Source organism: Centroberyx gerrardi, chromosome 6, assembly GCF_048128805.1.
Source record: "Centroberyx gerrardi isolate f3 chromosome 6, fCenGer3.hap1.cur.20231027, whole genome shotgun sequence".
NCBI lineage: Eukaryota > Metazoa > Chordata > Actinopteri > Beryciformes > Berycidae > Centroberyx > Centroberyx gerrardi.
The window spans coordinates 24,870,213-24,894,594 of NC_136002.1; the positions used below are offsets into that span (position 1 = coordinate 24,870,213).

The 24,382-nt window shown below is 39.5% G+C and overlaps 4 protein-coding genes across 4 annotated transcripts; all 4 read left to right on the forward strand.

Moving 5' to 3' along the window:
* The first annotated feature begins 1,825 nt into the window (after nt 1–1,825).
* LOC139931768 (olfactory receptor 52E8-like) lies at nt 1,826–2,791 on the forward strand. Its single transcript, XM_071925366.2, has one exon. The coding sequence runs from the start codon at nt 1,826–1,828 to the stop codon at nt 2,789–2,791; it is 966 nt and encodes a 321-aa protein (XP_071781467.1).
* A 4,412-nt stretch (nt 2,792–7,203) lies between these two features.
* On the forward strand, nt 7,204–7,869 carry LOC139931759 (olfactory receptor 52N1-like). Its single transcript, XM_071925355.2, has one exon. It carries the CDS (start codon nt 7,204–7,206, stop codon nt 7,867–7,869), a length of 666 nt encoding a protein of 221 aa, XP_071781456.2.
* A 6,983-nt stretch (nt 7,870–14,852) lies between these two features.
* Nucleotides 14,853–15,821, forward strand: LOC139931764 (olfactory receptor 2AT4-like). Its single transcript, XM_071925362.1, has one exon. It carries the CDS (start codon nt 14,853–14,855, stop codon nt 15,819–15,821), a length of 969 nt encoding a protein of 322 aa, XP_071781463.1.
* Nucleotides 15,822–22,322: 6,501 nt separating this feature from the next.
* LOC139931776 (olfactory receptor 52E8-like) lies at nt 22,323–23,285 on the forward strand. Its single transcript, XM_071925373.1, has one exon. It carries the CDS (start codon nt 22,323–22,325, stop codon nt 23,283–23,285), a length of 963 nt encoding a protein of 320 aa, XP_071781474.1.
* Nucleotides 23,286–24,382: the final 1,097 nt, after the last annotated feature.

Below are 24,382 nucleotides of genomic sequence, written 5' to 3' on the forward strand. Positions count from 1 at the left end.
TGAATTTCATTAACTTAAAGGGGAACACAAGCTACTTAAAAAATTGTAATATTATTGAGAAGGTGACAGAACATAATTGAAGAGCTACTGCTGCCTGCTCATGCTTGGGCAGTCATTGGGAATGCACAGCAAAACCACGTAGTCGCTGCATCATCATGGTATAAAGCCACAGCCTTCCAATGGGATAATGAATGTAGCATAGAATTGCAATGAAATCTGAAATCTAAAATCTAAAATCTAAATAAACATTCAGTCACAATCTGAATCTCTTTTATGTGAACAATAAATGCTTACAAAAAAAGAAAACAATACCATGTCTTTCTGAGTCATTTCATTTTTCAGCATTCACAGTTTATGTGAGTGCTGTCAAACAGATCCATGCACCACTGCATCACTTCGCTCAAAAGCACATTTTTAGGTATAATAAGAGGTTTATGCACTGCAAACCAGTCCAATTCAGATTACTTTTCCCCCACACGCAGCCAAGGGCATCAAGAGACGTATTCAGGTCAGGCAAGGAGGCAGTCAGTCAGTCAGTCAGTCAATCAGTCATCAACACTTTGTTAGATGGCCTCTAGAGGGAGTCTTACCTATCACATACTGTATCCTACAAGTGTATTCCAGGAATTAGCCTATCCAACTTTGTTAATAGAGCTTGTAAGTTGTACCTGTACTTGTGCATTGTACAATGACAATAACATTGAATTGAATTGAATTGAATTGAATTGAATTGAATTGAATTGAATTGAATCGAATTGAACTGAACTGAACACATGTGCCGTGGGCCTGTACAGGATCTGTGCTTGTTTGTAGTAACAAGTAACTTAACGCAGTGGTTTTTCAATGTATGTAATCAGTTATTACTTTCTCAAACGTGCATTTAGCTCCACTTCTTCCTTCCTATTTCTACCTGGAAAATGTTTTGCCGGCACATTCTTCACCATTTCATGATGCCACATTCCTGTAGCGCTTCTATCCCACTTCTCTTGCCACCTACTAATCCCCATCATCCTAATACTTTTTGCTTCCTTTTACTTCCTTTTTTCCCAGCGTAACTGTAACAACTATTTCTCCTCTTTCCAAAGCTTTTAAAGCTATTTTATCAGCAGTCTCATTACCTGAGATATCTCCCCAGTGTGCTGGAACCCAACCCAAACCTAATCATTATACCCATGCATCTTAATCTGTATACAATTAAATTCACCTCCATCAATAAATCACTCCGACAAGATTGCCAAGAATATACACTCTTCCAAAAAGGATACAAGTCAGAACATATACTTTATAACTTTATCTGGTCTTACTTGTTCCACCCGTTGCAGTGCCAAGATTGTTGTCAGCAGTTCTGCAGAATAGACTAATAATAGACAAATAGACAGTTCATCTATTAGTCTCCTGATTTGGCTTAATGAGCTACAAGGCATTAATGGAGTCAGCACACAGAAGAATTCACCTTCAAACACTTCAATGAGTAAACTCACTAGGGTATTGTCACTTTTGCACTGGAGTCAGACAATATCATTACGTCAAACAGTGAAGAGCATTAAAGGGGCACACAGAACTCACACTGGAGGATCCTGTGGTTGCAGCTGGGTAAGCTTCATTTTCAGAATGGACGATTATATCTGTGTAAGTTCTTAACTAATAAAATGTTTAAGTATACTTATCAAAGGTGATAAAGGCAATCAACCAGATCATCTAGAATACTTAGAGATGATATTTGAATATAGAATTGATAGATGATTAACTAGAATCTTTCCATCTTGCCAATTTCTTTTCAGGGATTTTTTTCCATTCTGTGCTGCATTTTTTCTTATGCTCACAAATGATAATGCTCTACACAAACATAACAACTATCAAAGACTTCATGCTACTTGGATTCCCAGGACTTGAGCCCACATATTATGGACCAGTGTCTGCCCTTCTTTTCTTCACCTACTTGGTTATTGTTGCCGGAAATGTTTTTATTTTAGTTTTTGTCGGCTGTGAGAGGAGTCTTCATAAGCCGACATATCTGATCTTCTGTCACCTGGCAATGAATGATTTATTATTTGGGACTGTGACCCTGCCCAAAATGGTATCCAAATATTGGTGGGATGACAAGATTATATCATTTGGTGGCTGCTTCACTCAGATGTATTTTGTTCATTCATTAGGAGCCATTCAGTCCCTTATTCTGCTGATTATGGCCCTTGATCGTTTCATTGCAGTTTGTATTCCTTTAAGATACCCTGTTCTGATTACAAACAACACCATTTCTGTTGCTTGTGGGTTGTCTTGGATAGGGACATTTCTTAGGATGATGGCAGTTGTATTTCATGCCCTTACTTTGCCTTATTGTGACTCTAACATCATTGTGCAATGCTACTGTGACCACATTTCAACTACAAACCTCGGATGTGGTGAAAATGTTAAATTTGTTAAGACCGTTGCTGTGGTTCTTGCAATGTTTAGTCTCTTGGTTCCACTTACATTTATAATTTTTTCCTACATTTCCATCTTTGTAATTGTTTTGAAAATGCCAAACTTGGATGGACGCTACAAAACCTTATCAACTTGCACCCCACAGATATTCATCACATGCCTGTATTACCTGCCCAGATGTTTTGTTTATCTGGCTCATGCTGTAGAATTTTCTTTCAGTTTAGATGTCCGCATTTTATTGATATTGCTGTACAGCCTTTTTCCTGCTGCTGTTAATCCAATCATATATTGTTTCAAGACCAAGGATATCAAAGAGATTTTGACGAGGAGACTGAAAAAAACTAAAGTCAGAACAGAGATAAAATAGTAATAGAGGACTAATGCATAGGCTAAATGTCAGAATAATGTACATGAAATCCTCACCATACCTCAGCCATTCATGTTTAATATTTTGAGCAATGTTCAGCCTTGTATTTCAATCAATTTAAGTCGACAGATTGTCATCAGTCTAAACCACATCCATTCTAGAGTAATTCCGATTTGCAAGCTTCTGCTACAAAATGGTTCAATTTGTGTGGTGCTAAGACTTAACTGTTTCACAGAAATGTAAAACAACAGGAGTGAGGAGTTATAAAATCTGTGTACATTGTATGCCATCATGGCACTCCAGAGACTCCTTAGTAAAGTAGGCCTTGTTTGATTTACACATACAGTACACTTCTGCTCTAAAGTTTGGTCACCACTTCTGTGCATTTTGTTGTGATTATTTGTGATTTTCTGTCTGAGAAAATGAGTTCTGTATTCTAGAAATTCTATAAAGATAGTATTCAAATAAAAGAAAATGTAATGTACAAAAGCATAACCCCTTTCTTTTCATTTTAGGCTAAATGGTGTCACTGGCAGTTATTTGTATCACATTTTGGTATCATATTTTATAGTTTTTATAGCTTGATTTGAGTTTTACTTACGAGTTGCGAATAATATTTCCCATTAAAAGTTGTTCTAATTCTGCCTTTTTTTCCAACAAAGCTGACAGCAGGTCCAGCCAATACAGTACTACAATACAAGTGATTTCAGGGTGTAGGGCAGACATGCATTCAAAAAACATGTACAGAGTGTGTAATTTGTGGTTCGCAAAAATACATGGTTAGCATGATGTTATGGGCTGAGACCGTGAGCCTGTGTTCAACTTGCCATCATGCAAAAGTAACAACATGAATTATGGACCAGTTTCTTGTCACACCCTGCTCTGCACCCTCTAAGATAATATAGTTAGTTAGTCATTTCAACTCCTTAATGCTCTTCTTGTCATGGCCATTCTTGTTGCAACACCTTTTCGAATGGTGCTTAATGCCTGATTTCTGGGGTTGAAAAATAAATGAATGAATGAATGAATGAATGAATGAATGCAAGGGCGGATATTTCATTTCACTGTTGGGGGGGACAATAAACAGAAAAATTTCTCAAGAGCAATTCCTGAAGGGGACACCAAAAGTGCCGCCAAAAGTACTGTTGTATTAAATGTATATAGAGGTCCATTATGAAACATTTCCATAAGCACTTCATACCTTTCTTATGAAGATTTTATCAAATTGCCTTTGATATTACTGGGGTCTTTCTACTTGGCGTTTCGGTGCACTGAAAAATGATCGGATGTCTGTTTTTCTTTTCTCTGCCATTTTAACTGACCTGGCTGGCTGACAAATAGACACACACACACACACACACACACACACACACAGTATGCAGGTTATTTACAGTAGTAGGTGAGAAGCAACACCCATTAACTGAACTAAAGCTAATATATACCTAATTAGATTTAGTTTTCCCGAAAAAGCAGATCTCTAATGTTTTGCTGTCAATGTGTAAAAGTCCAGAACACTATGAAGCCTGCCAGAAACTTACTTAATATTTTAACATAGTGTGATGTGAATGAGCTGTGGGACTCACAATTAGTGACGTAATGTGTATGGACTGACCGATTGATTGAAGTGAATACAGGTGGGACTGATTGCGAGGCGGGAGGGACACTAAGCAGACAAAAGACTGGGCAGACACCGCATTTGGGGGAAGCCTCTTGTTGCTGCGGTTCGGCACTCTTTTGGGAGGGAGGGTATCGTTCGCAGTCATTTAGGACTGCCGGCGATGAAGACAGCGAGAGCAGGTGGTTAGCTGTTCCTGTGTTAGGAGGGGAGGTCTGCTGCCTCCTGTAGAAAGTTAGGGCCGGGACCATAGAAGTGTTACTTCTTGCCGTGTGGGGTGTCACTGACGCCGGCTGAACTCTGTCACTGACGCCGGCTGAACTCTGTCACTGACGCCGGCTGAACTCTGTCACTGACGCCGGCTGAACTCTGTCCACGCCGACTGAACTCTGTCTACGCCGTCCAGCGAAGCCGTTTCCCCGGGGAGTTGGACGGCGTCTCAAGCTCAGACCCCGGGGGAGGGTCTCGCCGAGCGGGCGAGCTAAGTAGCCATACACGCATAAAAATATTGTGTATTCCTGTATGTGTGTATGTGTGTAGGTAGGTCTGTTTTTAATAGCGTGGGGAGGGAGAACAGATGAGGGAGGGGTAACGGCAAGCCCATAGGCGGGATATTCATCTCGTTCCACTTTAAAGTGGTGATGGTTGTGTAGTGCAGTGCCTGTGCAGTGTTGTTTGGGTGATATTTGCAGTGCCTCCAGTTTAGAGGGTGCCAGCGTGCCGTGTTCGAGTGGTGTGCCTTAAGCTAGAGTCTAGCCCTGTGTGTAGTGCCTTTCAACTCCGTGGAAGCTTTTGATTATCCTAGCGTGGCTAGTTGCCCCTAATTGTTTGTAGACCCCTCGCCATTTTATGAAGTCGCTCATATATTTGTCTATTTAATAAAGATTACCTTTTTGTACTGTACATTATTGCATTGTGATTATTCAAAGGCTCTGGCATTAATAGCAGTGTTTTCCTGCTAACTAAGAACAAAACCCACATTCATTACAATAGTGTTTGTTGTAATTATGTCTTTTTTATGAATTAAGTCTTCATTTATTTCCAAAATTATAAACAAAATTACATAGTGGCAGCCATTTTACATGCAGTAAGAAAAAAAGAATATACTTAGAACCTAATTACGTAGGGTAAGTTAATCTTAAATATTATATTATAGAAATATTACTGTTACCATCTACAAAAGATAATTTTGGTATGAAAACCCGCATTTTAATTTAACCAAGTATCCTGTATCATAAATACATGTCTGGCATTTGTAACAGTGCTTTCAATGGATATTATTATATTATTTAAAATTATATAGTTATGTTTACAATGATATATTGAGGGGGACAACTCTGTTTTTCCCAGGAAGGGGGGGTCCGGACCCCCCCTGTCCCCCCCGTAATTTCCGCCCATGAATGAATGGATGAATGAATGAATGAATGAACAAACTTGTACCAAAGAAATAAGGGAACTAGCTAGTTGACCTGATAAGAAACCATATTTTGGTCTACAGGTATATTGCAGATTTGCTAAATTGCAATTTTAGTGTCCATTTTTAACTTTTTCAGTCATCTTACTTTTTTGCAAGCAAAGCTGATGTCAGTTCCATGTAATACATCTCAACGGGACTGACACTGCTGCTACCTGCATCGCATCTCAAACAATCAAGGCATGTGAAGACATATTTACTGGTACACAAAAATATATTTGTTTTAGCTAGCTTAATTAAAGGAATAGTTCACCCAAAAATGAACATTTTGCCATTATCTACTCTACACCGTCATGTCAGTCGAAACACCAGTGAAGTCTGAATGTCCAAATAACACAGATAATATTGGACTTTGCAATCGTTAAATAAATTTAAATTAATTAAATCGGCAAATATTTGGATTATGCTGCACAAGCTGTTTGGTTTTATGGTCATTTTTTTTGCCCTTTTTGGAACTGTAAAGCACCAGTTCCCGGCCACTTAAGTCTTTTTTTGGAGAAGGTGAAGTTTTAATTTACTATTATTCACCACACTCTTGGTATTCCTCACAAGCCATCTGACAATTCAGGTTGTGCACAGTTACTTTTTTATGTATCAATGTCATTTTTATCTATACTTCCAGTAAATATGATCGATTAATTTCTCCATGTCAATTGCTTTCTGTCTCTTTGATTGAAATAAAGCTGTTATCAGAAGTTCAGTGTGGAAGACCGAAGAAGTCCACACTCATCCAGCATGCTAATGGTCTAATAGCCTTCTGATATCTGTTTGCTTTCTCTCTCTCTGCCAGTTAATTCACATACTGTCTGTTTTACACTGCAGATCTCTATGTGTGCTAGAAACATTCCCCGAATAATATGTAATAATGATCTATTTTTTTCTATTCTGTACCCTTGTTCTCACTACTAACAGTGCCAAGGCCCTGTCCAACATCTACCAGGGAGGTTGGATAATGGGCCTGTGCACTGGGCTACCCAACCTGACAGTTTTGAAAGAAAGAAAGAAAGAAAGAAAGAAAGAAAAAGATTCCCATTTGATAAATTATTGCCACATGAGCATGTTACGCTGTGTTCTTGCTTCATGGATGTTTTTTTGTTTGGAGGATTCAGCATCCAGATGGAATTTAGCTATTATCTATTTTTATGTCTTTTTATTGATATAATTTGCTTTATTATTAGTTTATTCATCAATATAATGTATTAACTTTATTTTCATCTAAGCCTTCAGTAAAGTAAACAATATGAATTAATCTCTGTTGTTTTAGTTGCTACAGTGTCTTCTTTAAGTTGAATTAATTGTTGGAAAGAGATGTTTTTTGCACAGATGTTTTTTGTTCATTATTTAGGATCGGCACATTCTTTTATCCTATTGGTAATGGCTCTTGATCGATTTATTGCGATATGCATTCCATTGCGTTATCCTGTTCTAATCACAAACAACACTATATCGGTGCTTTGTGCTTTGGCATGGTTTATACCAATGTCTTTGATGGTGAGTGTTGTATTCCATGCCCTCACTTTGCCTTATTGTAAATCAAATATCATTGCTCAGTGTTACTGTGACCACATTTCTATTACAAGTCAGGGATGTGGTGAGGATGTTAAAATTGTTCAGGTCACTTCTCTTTGTATCGCCATGTTTTGTCTCTTGGTTCCTCTTGCATTCATCTTGTTTTCATACATTTCAATCATTGTAGTTATTTTCAAAATGTCTAATCCTGAAGGGCGCTACAAATCCTTATCAACTTGCACCCCACAAATATTCATCACATGCCTTTTTTATCTACCCAGATGTTTTGTTTATGTGGCTAATACTGTAGGATTTTCTTTCAGTTTAGATATCCGCATTTTATTGATATTGTTGTACAGTCTTTTTCCTGCTGCTGTTAATCCAATCATATATTGTTTCAAGACTACGGATATCAAAGAGACTTTGATGAAGAGATTGAAAAAAGCTAAAATTGGAATAGAGATAAAACTTTCATACTAATAGGGGATTGATGCATAGATTGCCAGAATAATGTACATTAAATCCTCACCATACCTCAGCCATCCAAACTGAAAGGTTAGCGCTATGTTCACAATATGTGACTAAGATCTACTCATTTTGCAAAATTGTTGGCAATTTTTTGTCAATGCATGAAATTAAACACAATTTACTGAAACAGACCGCATAGTGTTGTGTGTGTATACATGTTTCATATTTTGATTAATGCTGGGCTTATTTCAATGAATTTAAGTCAACAAAATATTTCATCAGTCTAAACCACATTAATTCTAGAGTAATTCAGGTCTGAAAGCTTCTAGTATAAAAATGATTTGTATGGTGCTAACTGTTTTGCAGACATGTAAAACAACAAGGGTGATGAGTCAATTTGCATACATTGTAGTCCATCATGGCACTCTAGAGACTCCTTAGTAAAGTAAGCCATGTTTGAGCCAATGACTCATACAGTTATGCTCTAAAGTTTGGGTGCTACTTGACTTTTTGCACATTTTTTATTTGTAATATTCTATTAGCTACACAAATTTTTGTGAAAAACAGAATTCTTCAAGTTTACTTGAAGATATAGCATTCAAATAAAAGAAAATGTAATGTACAAAAGCATAACCTCTTCCTGTTTCCTTTTAGGGCTAAATGGTTTCAAGGGCAATTATTTGTTCTCCATGAAAATGTCTCTAATCCAGCCTTTTGGGTAATACTTTATGATAATCATCCTTAATAAATGCTAATTTATCATTATTTAACAATAGTTAATTATTAATGTATTGTTAACAAATATTTTTGTCTTTAAGTACACTGAATATACTGAAAATCTTTTTTTTTTTTAATTTTCTGTAGTTAGCAAATTGTTAATATTGGCTTGTAAAGCATCATTAACATTATTTTGGCCCTCATTAAATGATAAACAAGTGGTCTTTAAATAATTAACTATTTTAGGTGCCTGTTATAGATGAACTTTCAGTGCTGCACAATGGCAAAAACAAGGACAAATAAGTTGAAAATAACCAGAATTATCCTTTAAAGATCATTTATTAACCATTTAATGGGGCCCAAAAACCATTAACCAATACTTAATGTAGCGTTTACGTTTTTTAACGAAGATAATAACAAACTGTTAATATATGGTTAACTGACGTAATCAATTCTTATCAGTAGTATATAAATAATAAACTTCATTTTTATTACATTAATAATGTTCAAATAGCATTATAGTATTTACTAATCTTTAGTAAAGTGTTACAAGACAAAACAATTATTTGATAGTTAAGAACAAAATAATAATAAACTAATGTTAAATAATGGTAAATTCAGGGGGTTGCTAACAGTTCCCGGTGGATTTCCAGATGGATTTCTGGAAGGAAAACTGTGATGCGATGACAGGTGGTGGTGCCTTGGTGCCTTAGTGTGTAGTTGCCTGCTCCTGCTTTGTAGCTGCCTGCCTCTGCTCAGTAGTTGCTCTGTAGCTGCTCTGTAGCCTAGCAGTCCCTAGAAGCACTGACCTCGCCATCGGCGGGCAGCATGACGACGTAGCCTCAAACCCCTCGGGGAGGGCTGCAACTGAATACAGTGCTTCAACGCGGTCTGCACCCCTTCTGCGGTGCAAGAGGTCTCTGACGATATCGACCTTCAACGCTCGCACAATTCGCCTCACGACTCGCACCACAGAGCTGGTGTTGAGAGCAAGCAGCTGTAGAATAGACATCCTGGGAATCCAGAACACCGGCATGTACACCCCAACGAAGAACTCAGGTTCTCAGAAACAGAAGGAGTCCACCTCATCATGTCATCGGCCTGGAGAGAGCCAACAATTAGCTCTGCACAAGGCAGAGTCGGGCTGATGTTGAACTGGAAGGTGAGGAAAGCACTGCGAAGTGCCACCTCAGTCAGTGAACGAGTACTCGTAGCTGAATTTGATGGCAACCCTGCCAGCACAGTCATTGTGTGCTACTCACCCCATAACTCCAGCGATGAAGAGTACGTGGAGAACTTCTACAAGAAACTTCGAGCTGCCGTTGCCTCAGTACCAGCCCACAACTTCTTGGCTATACTCGGAGACTTCGAGTGGGCCTGGAAGACGTGCCCTTCTCCTTCCATGACCTCACCAACCAGAATGGACAGTATCTGGTCGACTTTCTCCAGGAACACAGCCTCATCGCTGCCAACACACAGTTTCAGAAGCGTGCAGGCAAGCTATGGACTCACGAGGACGCCACCCACACCAGGAAGCAGCTTGACTACATCCATGTGCGGAAAAAGTGGTGGAACAGCGTGATGGATGAAGAAGCTACAGCAGCTTCAATACTGTTGGCTCTGACCACAGAGTCGTGTCAATGCGTGTGAGACTGAGCCTGCGGCAACCCAAGTTCACCGGCCCCAAGGAGAAGATCGACTGGAAAGCCCTTGCCACCCACCCAGAACTACAAGCCCAGTACACCATCGAGGTGAGAAACCGCTTCCAGCCGCTGGAGAGAGATGAGAGTGCAGTGTCTGCCTAAGAGAGAGAAGATCAAGAAGAGCCGCAACTCTCAACATCCAGATGTCGTCATGGCACGAAACAATGTCATCAAGTGTCAGATGAGCTCCGAACCAAGCTCAAAGCCGCAGGAAGCCAGCCTCTATGGCGCATACGATCATCTTAAGGAGGAAGAACTGGCCCAGCGGATCAGTGAGGTGGAGGCTGCCAATGAGGGTCAACAACATGGAGAAGCATGGCGCCTAGTGAATGAGGTGACTGGTATAAAGAAGTCCTAAGCCGGCCAAATTGGTGGCAAGACCCCTGAAGACCGGGTGCGGAAGTGGTACAACCACTTTAAGAACCTGCTGGGGAACCCCCTGAATGTGAGTGATGAAGAGGAGGAGATCCCCATCATCCTCATTAACCTTGCCATCAACGATAGACTATTCACCATGGACGAGCTGACGACGGTCAAGAACACACTGAAACAAGGAAAGGCAGCCAGACCGGATGGGATCCCCACGGAGGTGCTGAAAAACTGTGACCTGAATGACATCCTTCTTGACATTTGCAACACTGCGCTAATGAAAAGAGACAAGCCAGAACAGTGGTCCCTCTCAAACATCATTCCTGTCCCCAAATCCGGCACACCGACCAAGACTGACAACTATTGTGGCATCAGCCTGACCTGTAGCCTGGCCAAACACTACAATCGGCTTATCCTTAATCGGATAAGGGAGGCAATCGACCCCAGGCTCAGGCCCAACCAAAATGGATTCCGTGAGAAATGCACTACAGTGGCGCAGATCCTCACTCTACAGAGAATAATAGAAGAGGTGAAAAAGAACAACCTGCCTGCTGTCCTGACGTTCACTGACTCATTCATTTGACTCCATACACAGGGGGAAAATGCTGAAAATCCTGAAGTCCTACGGAATCCCCCCTCGTCTCCTAGGAGCCATTGAGGCCACCTACACCAACAGCACGAGTAGTTTCCCCAGATGGTGAGACAGAGGTCTTCGAGCTGCTCGCTGGAGTCCTGCAAGGTGACACTCTAGCCCCCTTCATCTTCATCATAGTCCTTGACTACGCCCTCCGGCAAGTTGTCAAGGATCACGAAGACCTGGGGCCTCATTTATAAAACTGTGCGTGGATTCCACACTAAAAGGTTACGTGCGCACACAAAGGGAAAAGTAAATCGGAAAATAATCGGATTTATAAAACCGTGCGTACGCACACCTGCACGCAATGTCCCCTTTATAAATCACAATCCAACTTGAAATGTTGTGCACGTGCACGAGCCTCATACTCCGCCCTTTAACTCCCACAATTAACCATAGATGGTCAATGAAACGCCCTGAATGAATACTGATGTGTATGTAAATGTACTTGTCATTCCATTCTCTGTGTGAGAAATTGGCAAAGCCGGAGCCAGACGGAAAAGAGAAATTTCCCCGGTGGCCTCAGTTCGGGTATCACCAACCAGAAAAAGCTTGTTGAGTGGCAACATGTCACAGCAGCAGTTAATGTTGCCAGCTCCAAGAGCCAGACCCTTTATAAAACAAAAAATAAAAAAGAAATTGTCCAATATAAAGGTTGACGCCAAGAAGTGCATTGCTACGCAGCGACAGTTGTGTCAGCGCCACCAGCGGGGCAAGGAGACACCGGAGCTCTCTCCTCTTTAACGTTACACCTCGATGACAGGGGAAACCCTATTTAGTGCCATTGTGCCAGAAAAACAGCGTGACACTGACATAACATTAGAGAGGAAGATGAGATGCTGCGACTGACCCAGGTATTGTAAATGTGCCTTTTGTTTTTGGAAAGAGTGAACGTAACCACGCACATTCATTTGATTTGAATAAAAAAACGCATAGACTCAGGGATCAGACAGTGTGCGACCGCGGTGAAGAGGAGGCTGAAGAGGACGGCTGCACCTGGCACCGGCGTCTCCAATGTGCCCTGTGTGCCATAACGCATCATTATTTATTACCTTGAGACATCCAGTCCAATTGCCTAACACCTTGAATTTGTCGGATTTAATTGTGACAAATTGGGTCTCTGCTAAAAGACTGTAATGTACTTACTTAAGACTAATTCACACCATGTCAGCCTATAATGACATGTAGATGCTTTTGGGACAAATGATCGGCTTTCAAACTAAAGCAACAAAGACGCTATTTAGTTGTAGCCTAGACGATCTTCTGACACAGAATATTATTGTTAGAGGGGTTTCTAAGTTGATGTGGAGTCGGCCTGGAAATTACTGTAAAGGCCATTTTGCTTTATTACTCGAGGTCGTGCTGTTGTACTGTATATCAGCACAGTATGCTGATACACAGTACAACAGCACTCCCTCTTGTGTGATATTGCTTTATTTGTCCTCGGCAGATCAGGTTGGCCAAGACATGATGCTATTTTGTTAGTTAGCAAGGTAACTAGCAAATACTCTAGTTAGAGAGTATATCCAAGTCAGTAAATACGCCTTACCGCTAATCCCAAGAGCTCTTCCAATCCCAACCAGTATGTCACGTTTCTTTTGGAGGCGATGGTCTTTGTCAAATAGCCCCAGGTTCCTCTGGACTTCTGTAATCAGTTCCTCAGCAAGCAACGCCATCACTGCAGTGAACTACCAAATTCTCCCACCCCGTCCTTTGTAGAACTTTATTTTGATTGGTTGAAAATGTTTTATCGTTGTCTCTACATCCCCAAAAAAAAAATCGCTCTGAGATGGAACCATTAATATAGTTGTCGTTTTGGATGTTGTTATAGTTATAGTTGTAGTGTGAACACAGACATTCTATTTACTTAGAACGATTTAAATCTTGTTATAGTTATAGTTATCTTTATAGTCATCGTTCTAGATGTGAATGGGCCTTTAAAATTGTACAAAGTGCCATTTATATAGTATATCACTACAATGCAGAGGGCAGTACAGAACACCTATTATACAAGGGTGTGAAAGCCAAGAGGAGGCGAAACATCAATGGCCCGGCTTGCACTAGGTCAACCTAGTCTTGTTAAAAAAAATAGTCACCTTCCCACCATTATACATGCAAATACATAGGTTATACAAAAAACTCACTGGCATGAATAGTGTGACATTATGAGGTGAGGCTGTCATAGTAGAGTTTTCATATTCATCCAAGTGAATTAGCAACTTACCAGCATCCTCCCAAATGGAGTACCAGCAGCTAAAGAAGGCCATACTCTACCTCCTGACCCTCGTGCTCACAGAGTTTGACCTATGAGGATTTTGGGTGGCCATTTGACTTTGAGTAGTGGCAAAGGTCACAAATGTGGTGACATAGCATGAGGGGCATGTCACCTATGAGGCAGCACAAACTGACAGCCAATGCATCGCAAATATACCAACTGTTTAAAGTTTGGAATGAGGTGGTCCCTTTTTCTCTGGCCACTACAGTCACTCAAAGAGATAAAGGTGGGGACCCCCAAGCACTCCCAGATTTAGTCCCTCCAGCATGTCCTGAGTCAACCCCAACATCTCCTCCCATGGTCTCCTCCCTTGGTCATGCCCAGAACACCTCCAAAAGGGAGGTGCCCATGGGCGTCCTTACCAGGTGCCTGAACCACCTCAACTGGCTCCTCTCAATGTGGCTTGATACCAAGGTCCTCTCTGAACTCCTCATCCTTTCACGCAGAGTGAGGCCAGCCACTGGCCTCATTCGTTTGGTCACTACCCAAAGCTTGTGACCATAGGTGATAGTCAGAATGAAGATCGACCGGTAAATAAAGAGCTTTGCTTTATGGCTCAGCTCTCTGTTCACCACCACCATCCGATACGACGCCCGCAGCAGTCGATGCACCTCACTGGCAGTCAGTCTCACAATCCTTCTTATTTTCACTCGTGAATAAGTCCCTGAGATACCTGAACTCCTCCACTTCTCCCAAGAAAACACTTCCATTTCAGGATGTTTTTCATCTATTTTCATGTGTAAATGTCTTTATTGTTTATTTATTGATTTAATTTTCATGCAACCTTTCAGTGATGTAAACATGAATTTATATCTGCATCTTTTCAGTTTTTACAATTTCTTGTTCAGGTTGATTTGATAATCGGAAGGGGAAACAAATTACACATTTACACATTCAGGCTCTTTAATTCATTTGAGAATATGATCCTTTGAGGATATGCCTGGTCAAACATCATGAGCAGCAGATATTAGCTGGCACCCTGACATTGTAATGAGCTTTTGGATGCTGACCTACGATCTGGAAGGTAAGACCCAGAGACAGACCTTGAATGGAAAACATGGGAAACCATTGTAATGATCTTTGTTCTCTTTTGTATACAACATATTTGTCAGATAACCTATGGCTTTAAACTTTGCTAAATTAATTTTGGATATAGTTATGTCAAATCACTTGATAGGTTAGTATTATAAACTAGCTATATTGAAAAGTATTTACAATTTCTAATAAATGTTTTTACCTTTCAGTGATTTTGGTTCGCCTTGGTTCTGATAAGTTCTTATTGTGACCTCAACTGATTATGAGCTACACCAATTTAACAAGGATAAAAAACTTTTTTATCCTTGGATTCCCTGGACTTCTACCACAGTATTATGGACCTGTGTCAGCCCTTCTTTTCTTCACCTACTTAGCTATTGCTTTAGGAAATATTTTCATTTTAGCATTTGTTATCTATGAGAAGTCACTTCAAAAACCAACATATCTGGTCTTTTGTCATCTGGCACTGAATGACTTAACGTTCGGCACTGTGACTCTACCAAAGATTATATCTAAATATTGGTTTGATGATAGCATTATTTCATTTTATGGATGCTTTGCACAGATGTTTTTTGTTCATTATTTAGGATCGGCACATTCTTTTATCCTATTGGTAATGGCTCTTGATCGATTTATTGCGATATGCATTCCATTGCGTTATCCTGTTCTAATCACAAACAACACTATATCGGTGCTTTGTGCTTTGGCATGGTTTATACCAATATCTTTGATGGTGAGCATTGTACTCCATGCCCTCACTTTACCTTACTGTAAAACAAATGTCATTACTCAGTGCTTCTGTGACCACATTTCTATTACAAGACAGGGATGTGGTGAGGATGTTAAAATTGTTCAGGTTACTACTCTTTGTATGGCCATGTTTTGTCTTTTGGTTCCTCTTGCATTCATCTTATTTTCCTATTTTTCAATCATTGTAGTTATTTTGAAGATGTCTAATGTTGAAGGACGCTACAAAACCTTATCAACTTGCACCCCACAAATATTCATCACATGCCTTTTTTACCTACCCAGATGTTTTGTTTATGTGGCTAATACTGTAGGATTTTCTTTCAGTTTAGATGTCCGCATTTTATTGATATTGTTGTACAGTGTTTTTCCTGCTGCTGTTAATCCAGTCATATATTGTTTCAAGACTAAGGATATCAAAGAGACTTTGATGAAGAGGCTGAAAAAAACTAAAATTGGAATAGAGATAAAGCTTTCCTACTAATAGAGGACTGATGCTTAGAATATCAAAATAATAACCCCAGCCATTCAAACTGATAGACTAGCTTAATGGTCAAAATATGTGGAACTACAAAAATAAAATCTATATATTGTGCAAACATGTTAGCAATTCTTTGTTGATGTATGTAAATAAATACATCGCGTTTGAATGTGTGCCTACTTGTTTCATATTTTGAAAAAGCTCAGCATGGTATTTCAATAATTTTAAGTTTCTGATATCTAAATTTCACTGGTGTACCTTGTGTACTATCATGGCACTTGAGAGTCCACTAACAGTGAAGTAAGCCTTGTTTGAGCCAATTACGCATACATGCATAAATTTTGTTTCGCTTCAAAATCATTTAAAAAAACATTATTTGGGGATTTCCTGTCTGAGAGTTACACAAGTTTCTGTAGCCTGTCAAAGTGAAAACAAAATTCTAGAAATGTATTTGAAGCTATAATATTCAAAAAGCAAAATCTAATTTACAAAAGCATAAACCCTCTTTATTTCATTTTATTGTGTAGTTGGCATCATTAGTGATATCCTATTTGTTCCACAATACGGCATCATATGTTACTCAGACTTCATATTTAGCTTGTAGTTAAGGTTTTGAATAATATTGCCAATTCAAAATAGGTTCTAATTCATTTTTTCCAACAAAGGTGATGGCCATTGCCTTCAATACACGTTTTAACACACCTCAATGGGATTTTATCATGAAGGATGGACTAATTCAGAGAATGTACATAATAGCACATAATAACTGGAAACAAACTCAGACACCTGAGCTTTAATGTTGCTGCCCTATCCAACCTCATGACTGTGGGCTAGAGAAGTGAGAGTAGTCAACAAAATCTCAAGTCTTGGTTCACATTCTGGTCTTTCTGGTCAGAAGAAAGCCTTGGTTATTTGCTTGGGAAGGCTTACATCCTTACTTTAATGGTGTCTAGTTGTGTTTAAAAGCAATCAGACTGCTCAGTAAGGGGCTGATTTTAGAGGATGCATACTATGGTCTGAACACTTCAAAGCCTTCTGTTTTATTCTGCTATTTATTCCATACAGACCTAGTGACTATTAGCCCCTCTTTCTTTAGAAGTGGTGTTATCATTTCCTCAGGATATGTATGACTACATACTTCTTGTCAGCATTGCTATGGCATATGCTTTGCTTAACAATGACATTTACCATGGTATGTGATTTTAACAAATAAATAAAGTAAATAATTAACCCCTCAACTTGTGTTGCCACTGAGTTGTTGAATCTTTAAATGTATTACATATGTCTGGTTCAACTGACAACTATGGCCACACCCCTGATTTAGTTTTCACCCTTGGTTTGAGTCCAACTGTATAGAAAGCCATGTGTGCCGCAGGAATTATTATTAAATGGGCAATTTAATAAAACTATTTATAAAACAATTAAAACTGTCCACCGGTTTACTCCATTGCTGTTAGATGGCTTGGAGGAGGATTGTGATGGCACCATAGACTGTAAAAAAAGATGGACGGCGTAAGTGTGACGTAATCTATAGTTTTCTGAAGGGCCGTTTTGAAGCCAAAAGTTGGGGTTTGACATTGACTTGCATGAAGTTGGGCTGGATTTGGAGTCTTTTTGGAGCCAGCATCTAACGGCCGTTAGAGGAATTGCAGCTTTCAGCCACTTCCTTATTGGCTTCAAAATTCACCCGTGGTTTTGGCTGCTTGGATGGCACACAGTCAGGTTAGTGCTCTATCTGGTCTGGCAGACCAGGCTAAAGTTGAGGGTTCCCCTCCCTGACATTGTGCTGGCTTGGTAGCGTTAGTAACATGCTACAGCCTACTGACTGCAGATAGAGTGAGGGAGAATCCACAGACCAGCAGCTGGCCAGTGAGGGCTCATGTTACTACTCTGCGGGTTGGACTTTGTATTATATTACCCTGACACTCTTGGTCCCTGTCTTTTTACTTAAAGCATTTACTTAATGGAAAAGGAATAGGAAAATTAATAAGCAAGTGCAAAAACAAAATGATTTTTTAGATTTGAAAAGCCATTTTGCAAATGAAATTATAAATTGAGTGATTTATTTATGGATTACAGAAAGTATATGAAATCATATTAATTGATACATTTAATTTCCCATTTAATTATTATAAAAAACAACATTGACACATTTTAAATCTTTAATTAGTAAATTATTAGTAGTATTAGTAAATTGCTTGACTTATTTTTCTTTTGATCAGTCAACTATATTAAATTACTAAGAGCTCTGCAGCTATTACTATTAGCGTGACACTCTCGGTGCTTGTGCTTTAAGTAGAAGAGGAAAATATCGTGGAAAACGGGATTTCCCTTGCCTCTTTAATTATAAAGGAGTTGGATGTGCTATCTAAACATCCTGAAAGTATCAAAACACACGGTAGCCAACTAAATCCAACAACTTTGTGGTGTCACAAAGGTATGCTCATTAGCATTTTTGCAAGAAATAATAGACTAACAAAGCAGTTGTCATTGTTTATTACCAGAGAGTTTTCCCTACTTGACGCTGCCTGTTCTGCCGGGGCTGTGGTGTCTCACGTTTCACTCTTCAGAGTTTCCGTTATATATATTTTGCAGCGGCGGCGGATACAGGAAGTGGGGACACGTGGCGACACCCGGCCGAGGCGAGAGGGAGAGAGAGAAAGAAGAGAAAAAGAAAGAGAATAGAGAGAAAGGTAGATTAGCTGCGTTCACACATAGCGTTTTTTGATGTGGAAAAAGCGCTGCCTGGAGCCAGCGTCTCTGTCATCGCGATTGGTCAGCTGGGAAAAAGCGGTTCACGTCACCCGGCGCTTTTCTGAAAAGTTGAACATTTCTCAACTTTTGAAAGCGCTCCGCTCTGACGAAAAAAACGCCGGCTGCAGCGCTTTTCGGGAGCGGCCGCCTTTTGTGCGCCTTGCGGCCGCTTCCCATTGCTTTTACTGAGAAAAGGGCGCTGGCAGTTGGGGGAAAAATGCTATGTGTGAACGCAGCCTTTTACTTCAATAAACATCGGTAAAATAATTGCCAACGATGTTTATACAAGCTATGTATTAAAATATTCGTGATTGCATTTTCAGATGAGTTTGTTAAAATATTTCTCCAAGAAGAGAAAGATGCCTGATGTCGATGAGGAAGATTGTCAGGTAAAGTTACTTTAGCTAGGGAGGGGCTCAAGGTTCTTAGCTATGCCCCGAAGTTTTGAAGGGAAAGAAATGCCTTCTGGTTCTAAAATATGTAACGTTAAGCTGCATTCACACATAGCGTTTTTTGATGTGGAAAAAGCGCTGCCTGGAGCGCTTTTTGTGAGGAGAAATAAAAAGCGGATCACGGCAACGTCACTTGACGTTAGCTGAGCAGCTGCTAGCTCACTAACCAGCTGGTTAGCTCTTCTAGCAGACAAAACAGTGTTGTGCAACAAGCAAAGGCTTACCAGATTTTTCCAATACATGTCCAGTATAATCCATACTGCCTTTATGATCGCTGTTGCGGTAACGGAAATTCACTTATTGCAACGTCCAATTTCTACACTGGCACTTTCACTTTCTCCATATTTGTTGTTGCTATGGGAAACGTCCAGCGTCTCTGTCGTCGCGATTGGTCGGCTGGGAAAAAGCGGTTCACGTCACCCGGCGCTTTTCTGAAAAGTTGAACATTTCTCAACTTTTGAAAGAGCTCCACTCTGATGAAAAAAACGCCGGCTGCAGCACTTTTTGGGAGCGGCCGCCTTTTGTGCGCCTTGCGGCCGCTTCCCATTACTTCTAATGAGAAAAGGGCGCTGGCAGTTGGGGAAAAAACGCTGTGTGAATGCAGCCTTAGTGGTGGCTACTACAATATTTTAATGTTCTTACTGGTTGCGTGATCAAATATTTGTGATGTGAGAGAATTATCTAACGTTACTCAAATGTAACCTTATTAGACAAGTAGACAGGCAGGAGTAGTGGAGGCAAGTGGAGCAGGAGAGCAGAGTGGAGCAGGAGAGAGAGCAGAAAGTGAGGAGAGTGGAGTATGTTCTGTTGTTATGTTTGTTTTGCAGTCAAGTGTCACTTTATTTCATATTTTTTAATTACCTATTGATATTCACTCTGACCGCCGGCGTACAATGCGCGCGCACCACCCAGGTACAACAAAACCCTTTCCCCCGCTGCTAAAAAAAATCCTAGCGGAAACACTGCTCTTGAAACGGTTAGCCAATCAGAACAGAGGGGTCATTAAAATTAATGAGCCTTAAACACACAGCAACAGAAACAGCTTGTTCTTGGCAAGGCTCAGAGATGCTGTAAAATGAACGTGTAAAAATGGATTGCAAGCGGTTTTGGTACATGACACCACACAAACTGTTTTTAATGCACCTCAAGACATAAAATAAAACACTGGAAAGTGTAGAATATGGGACCTTTAAATGTCTTCTTGAAAATCGCATTGTGAAAAAATAAATTGAAAAATAAATTGTGTCATTTATTAGTCCATTTAATTAATAGTTTTATAAATAGTTTTATTAAATGAGCGATTTAAAAGCATGCTAATTAATCGCTTTATGAATTGTTTTACTTAGGCTATTTCTCTTTTAATCAATTACTGATAATTAATCACTGTACTAGCCTATAATAGTTCCTGTGGCACACGTGGCTCTCCATACAGATACAGATGTAGCCATGAGGACTCAAAACTGTAACTGCTACCAAGGGCCTTCTACAAAATATCGAAATATCAGGGGCTTGAAAACGTATTTAAATCAGATACTTCTGTACATTTTTGCAATGAATTTGCAAAAAATGTAAAAAATGTGTTTCACTTTTTGATTACGGGATATTTTGTGTATATTTTTGACAAAATCTCAATTTAATCGATTTTAAATTTGTGCTTCAACACCACAAAATGCAGACAAAGTCAAGGGGGTTGAATATTTTCTGAAGGCACTCTGTTTGCTTATTGTATTTCTTCAGGCAAGTTGCTCCAAGTATAGATGCCTTGGCTGCAAATGTTCAATCATCTTTTGAGTTTAGTCTTGACTTGGGAAGTCAAAACAGCTTTGTCTACTGAGTGACTGCAGCACACGTACAAAAGCTGATATTCGAGGGTATAGCTATTGTTAGATTTCTTTCTGATAAGATAAAACATTTTATTTTGAGGCTGTCATATTTTTCATCTGCATAAGCCGTTGATTGCGGAGGGAAAAATATTCCCCATTTGCTGAACAAGTCATCTGTCATTACTGATCCATGGACAACAAGCAAATAGCAAACATGTTGTCCCCCACCAGTGATGTAGTTCCACCCTTGGGTAAGTCAGTGATTGCTGAGTGTACTTGAAATATGAGTGAAATTGTATAAGCACTTTGGTATGGGACAATGAAAGGACAGATTGACCATATATTTCTGTTGCCTAGTCTCCTCAGAATTAGGCTTACAAGTTATATCTTGAAATGTAGTAACTGTAACTGTCCTGTTTTTACTCAATACAGTACAAAATATAAGAACTACAATACGCAATAAATACAATCCGTACATTACACAATGTGCACTACAATACAATTTATAATACAATATAAAATATAACATACAACACCAGGATCGTGAGTGTTATGAATAATATAAATGCTAAATGATAAGTGATATATGGTATTGCACAGTAGGTAAGTGGTAATATGATATAAGTAGTCAACACTGACGGCACAGTGGTAGTGCAGTGATGAGTGCAATAACAGTACAACAGTCCAACAACTGTACAATAACTACAGTGTCTTGTGGTTAGAGGTTTGCCCAAAAATTCTCCATTGACTCTCACTTCAACACATCAACCCAGTCTGATGTCTCCAAGTGTGTAGCGTGTGTAGACTATTATGTTACCTATGATAACTTTAACTGTATTGCTTTACCACTGAGTCCCAATTCATTGTCCCCCACATTGTATGATAACTTTAACTGTATGACCTGCTTTACCACTGAGTCCCCATTCATTGTCAATGTCGCCCCCTAGTGGCACAAAGTCAACATTACAGTGTGACTAACTAACTAACGAACGAACGAACGAACGAACGAACGAACGAACAAACGAACAAACGAACGAACGAACGAACGAACGAACGAACAGAGACCGATCCATAGTCTCCCCTTTGGTGGGGGACAACAATTAGGACTGGTGGGATTAATTTGGGACCTTGCCCCTTTGAGTTTATGCCTGTTTACATAAATCACAGCATCAAAGTACATATTAGGTAGCACTAAAACGAGATGTTGCAGTAGGCTCAATGCAGATCTAAATGTTGGAAGGTAAGATTTACACTTAGACGCCATATAGAAAACATCAGATTGCATTCTAATGGCTTTTGTTCTCTTTTGTAAACTCCATACTTAACAGCTTAAGTGTAGGTTGTGTTAAGTAGTTATTATGTATATGTCATGTTATTAAGAATTGCTCTCGACATGCCACGTCTAATGACTACTTTTATCTTCCAGGGATTTCTGTCTTGTTTCTGATAAGTTCTTATTGTGAATTCAAGTGATTATGATCTACACCAATGTAACAAGGATAAAAAACTTCTTTATCCTTGGATTCCCTGGACTTCTACCGCAGTATTATGGACCTGTGTCAGCCCTTCTTTTTTTCATCTACCTAGCTATAGCTTTAGGAAATATTTTCATTTTAGCATTTGTTATACATGAGAGGTCTCTTCACAAACCCACATATCTGATCTTTTGCCACTTGGCATTAACTGACTTAGCATTCGGGACTGTTACTCTGCCAAAGATTATATCAAAATATTGGTTTGATGACAGCATTATTTCATTTTATGAGTGCTTTGCACAGATGTATTTTGTTCATTTTTTAGGGGCTACCCATTCTTTCATCCTGATAGTAATGGCCCTTGATCGCTTTGTTGCAATATGTGTTCCATTGCGGTATCCTGTACTTATCACAAATACTACTATTAATGTGCTTTGTGGAATATCTTGGTTTATGCCAATTTCTTGGATGGTGGGTATTGTTTGTCATGCTCTTACTTTGCCTTACTGTAATTCAAACATAATTACACAATGCTATTGTGACCATATAGCAATAACGAGGCTTGGGTGTGAGAATGTGCGAGCAATTCAGGTTGTTGCATTTGGCCTTGCCATGTTCAGTTTGTTGGTCCCCCTGGGCTTTATTATCTTCTCTTATTTCTGCATTATTGCCACTGTTTTAAGAATGTCTAGCTCTGAGGGGCCCATGAGAACTCTGTCTACCTGTACTCCACAACTTTTTATCACATGCCTGTATTATATGCCAAGGTGCTTTGTGTACCTGGCAAATAATTTAGGATTCAATTTCAGTGCTCCAGTTCGCATTGTTGTAGTAATGCTGTACAGTCTTTTACCTGCTGCAGTCAATCCAATAATATACTGCTTCAAAACCAAGGATATCAAAGAAACTTTGAAAAAGAGATTGAATAACAGGAAAATTAATATTGATACAAAGGCTTGCTGAAATATAGTAGAGCAATGTACAAAATGATATGGTTTTGTATGCTTTTGTATGTTTTGTATGCTTTTGTATGCTTCAAATCAAAGTTAATTTTATTTTCAATATTAAATAATGTGGGCAAGTTACGTTAACAATTAGCATGTTGAGTCCAGAATGGCCACACTACCACTTTTAAGGTAATACCACTCTTTTAAAGAATTAAAGAATGAATATATTATTCTCCTGGCCAAGAACAGTCCAGTCACTATGTTTCTCTCCCATAGCCAGACACCAGTAAAGTACAACTGAAAACTGAGTTATCAAGATGTATTCTGCAGATCCACAATAACAATAAAATTTTGTTTTATAGCATTTCTGTTCACAATCTTATATCTTATAAGGTTTGTTCCAGTATAGGAACAAACGTATATACCTATACGATTTACCGTATTCCAGCAACATCTATGCCTATATAAACCTCTATATGTTCTAAATCATGGCCACAAACAGATGATTTAGTAAAAGGCCACAAAGAAAAGGAATGTTTTGAGTCTACTTAAAAAAAAAAAAGGTGACAGTGGGAGAACATCAGGAGTGTAACTCAAAGCAGCTTCACCAGATTTTGTTTTCACCCTGGGAACAACTAACAGACCAGTCCCATATGACCTAAGAGGTAGAGCCCTGCATTCTGGCCCGAGGCTATGACAGATTCGGGCCGGGCTTCGGGCTGATTTTCACATCACTAGCTCGGGCTCGGGTTGGGGCCGGGCCTGTTTCTTTTTTTTTTGGGCTTGGGACTTGAAATCAATAGGTATACCAATCAAAGAAACTACTAATTTAAGAAAATAAATAAAATTTGATTATAAAACAAAGTTAAGATAGAAAAACGTTTTAGCCTATCAAATACAGACACAGTCTGCCTGGCGCGCACACACACGCCCTCCTGTCGCTTCCGAGCAAGCACTGGCCTGGCCTGAGAAAATGGACTCTAGCCATGTTCCTTGGTGAAGCTTTTGATCGTACACAGCATGCGTTCTGTTTGCGTAACGGAGCTGCTGCCCGTTCTGTTGTGTGTATCTATTATTTATGGGTAAGTCAACACAGTTATGCAGTTTTGCTTA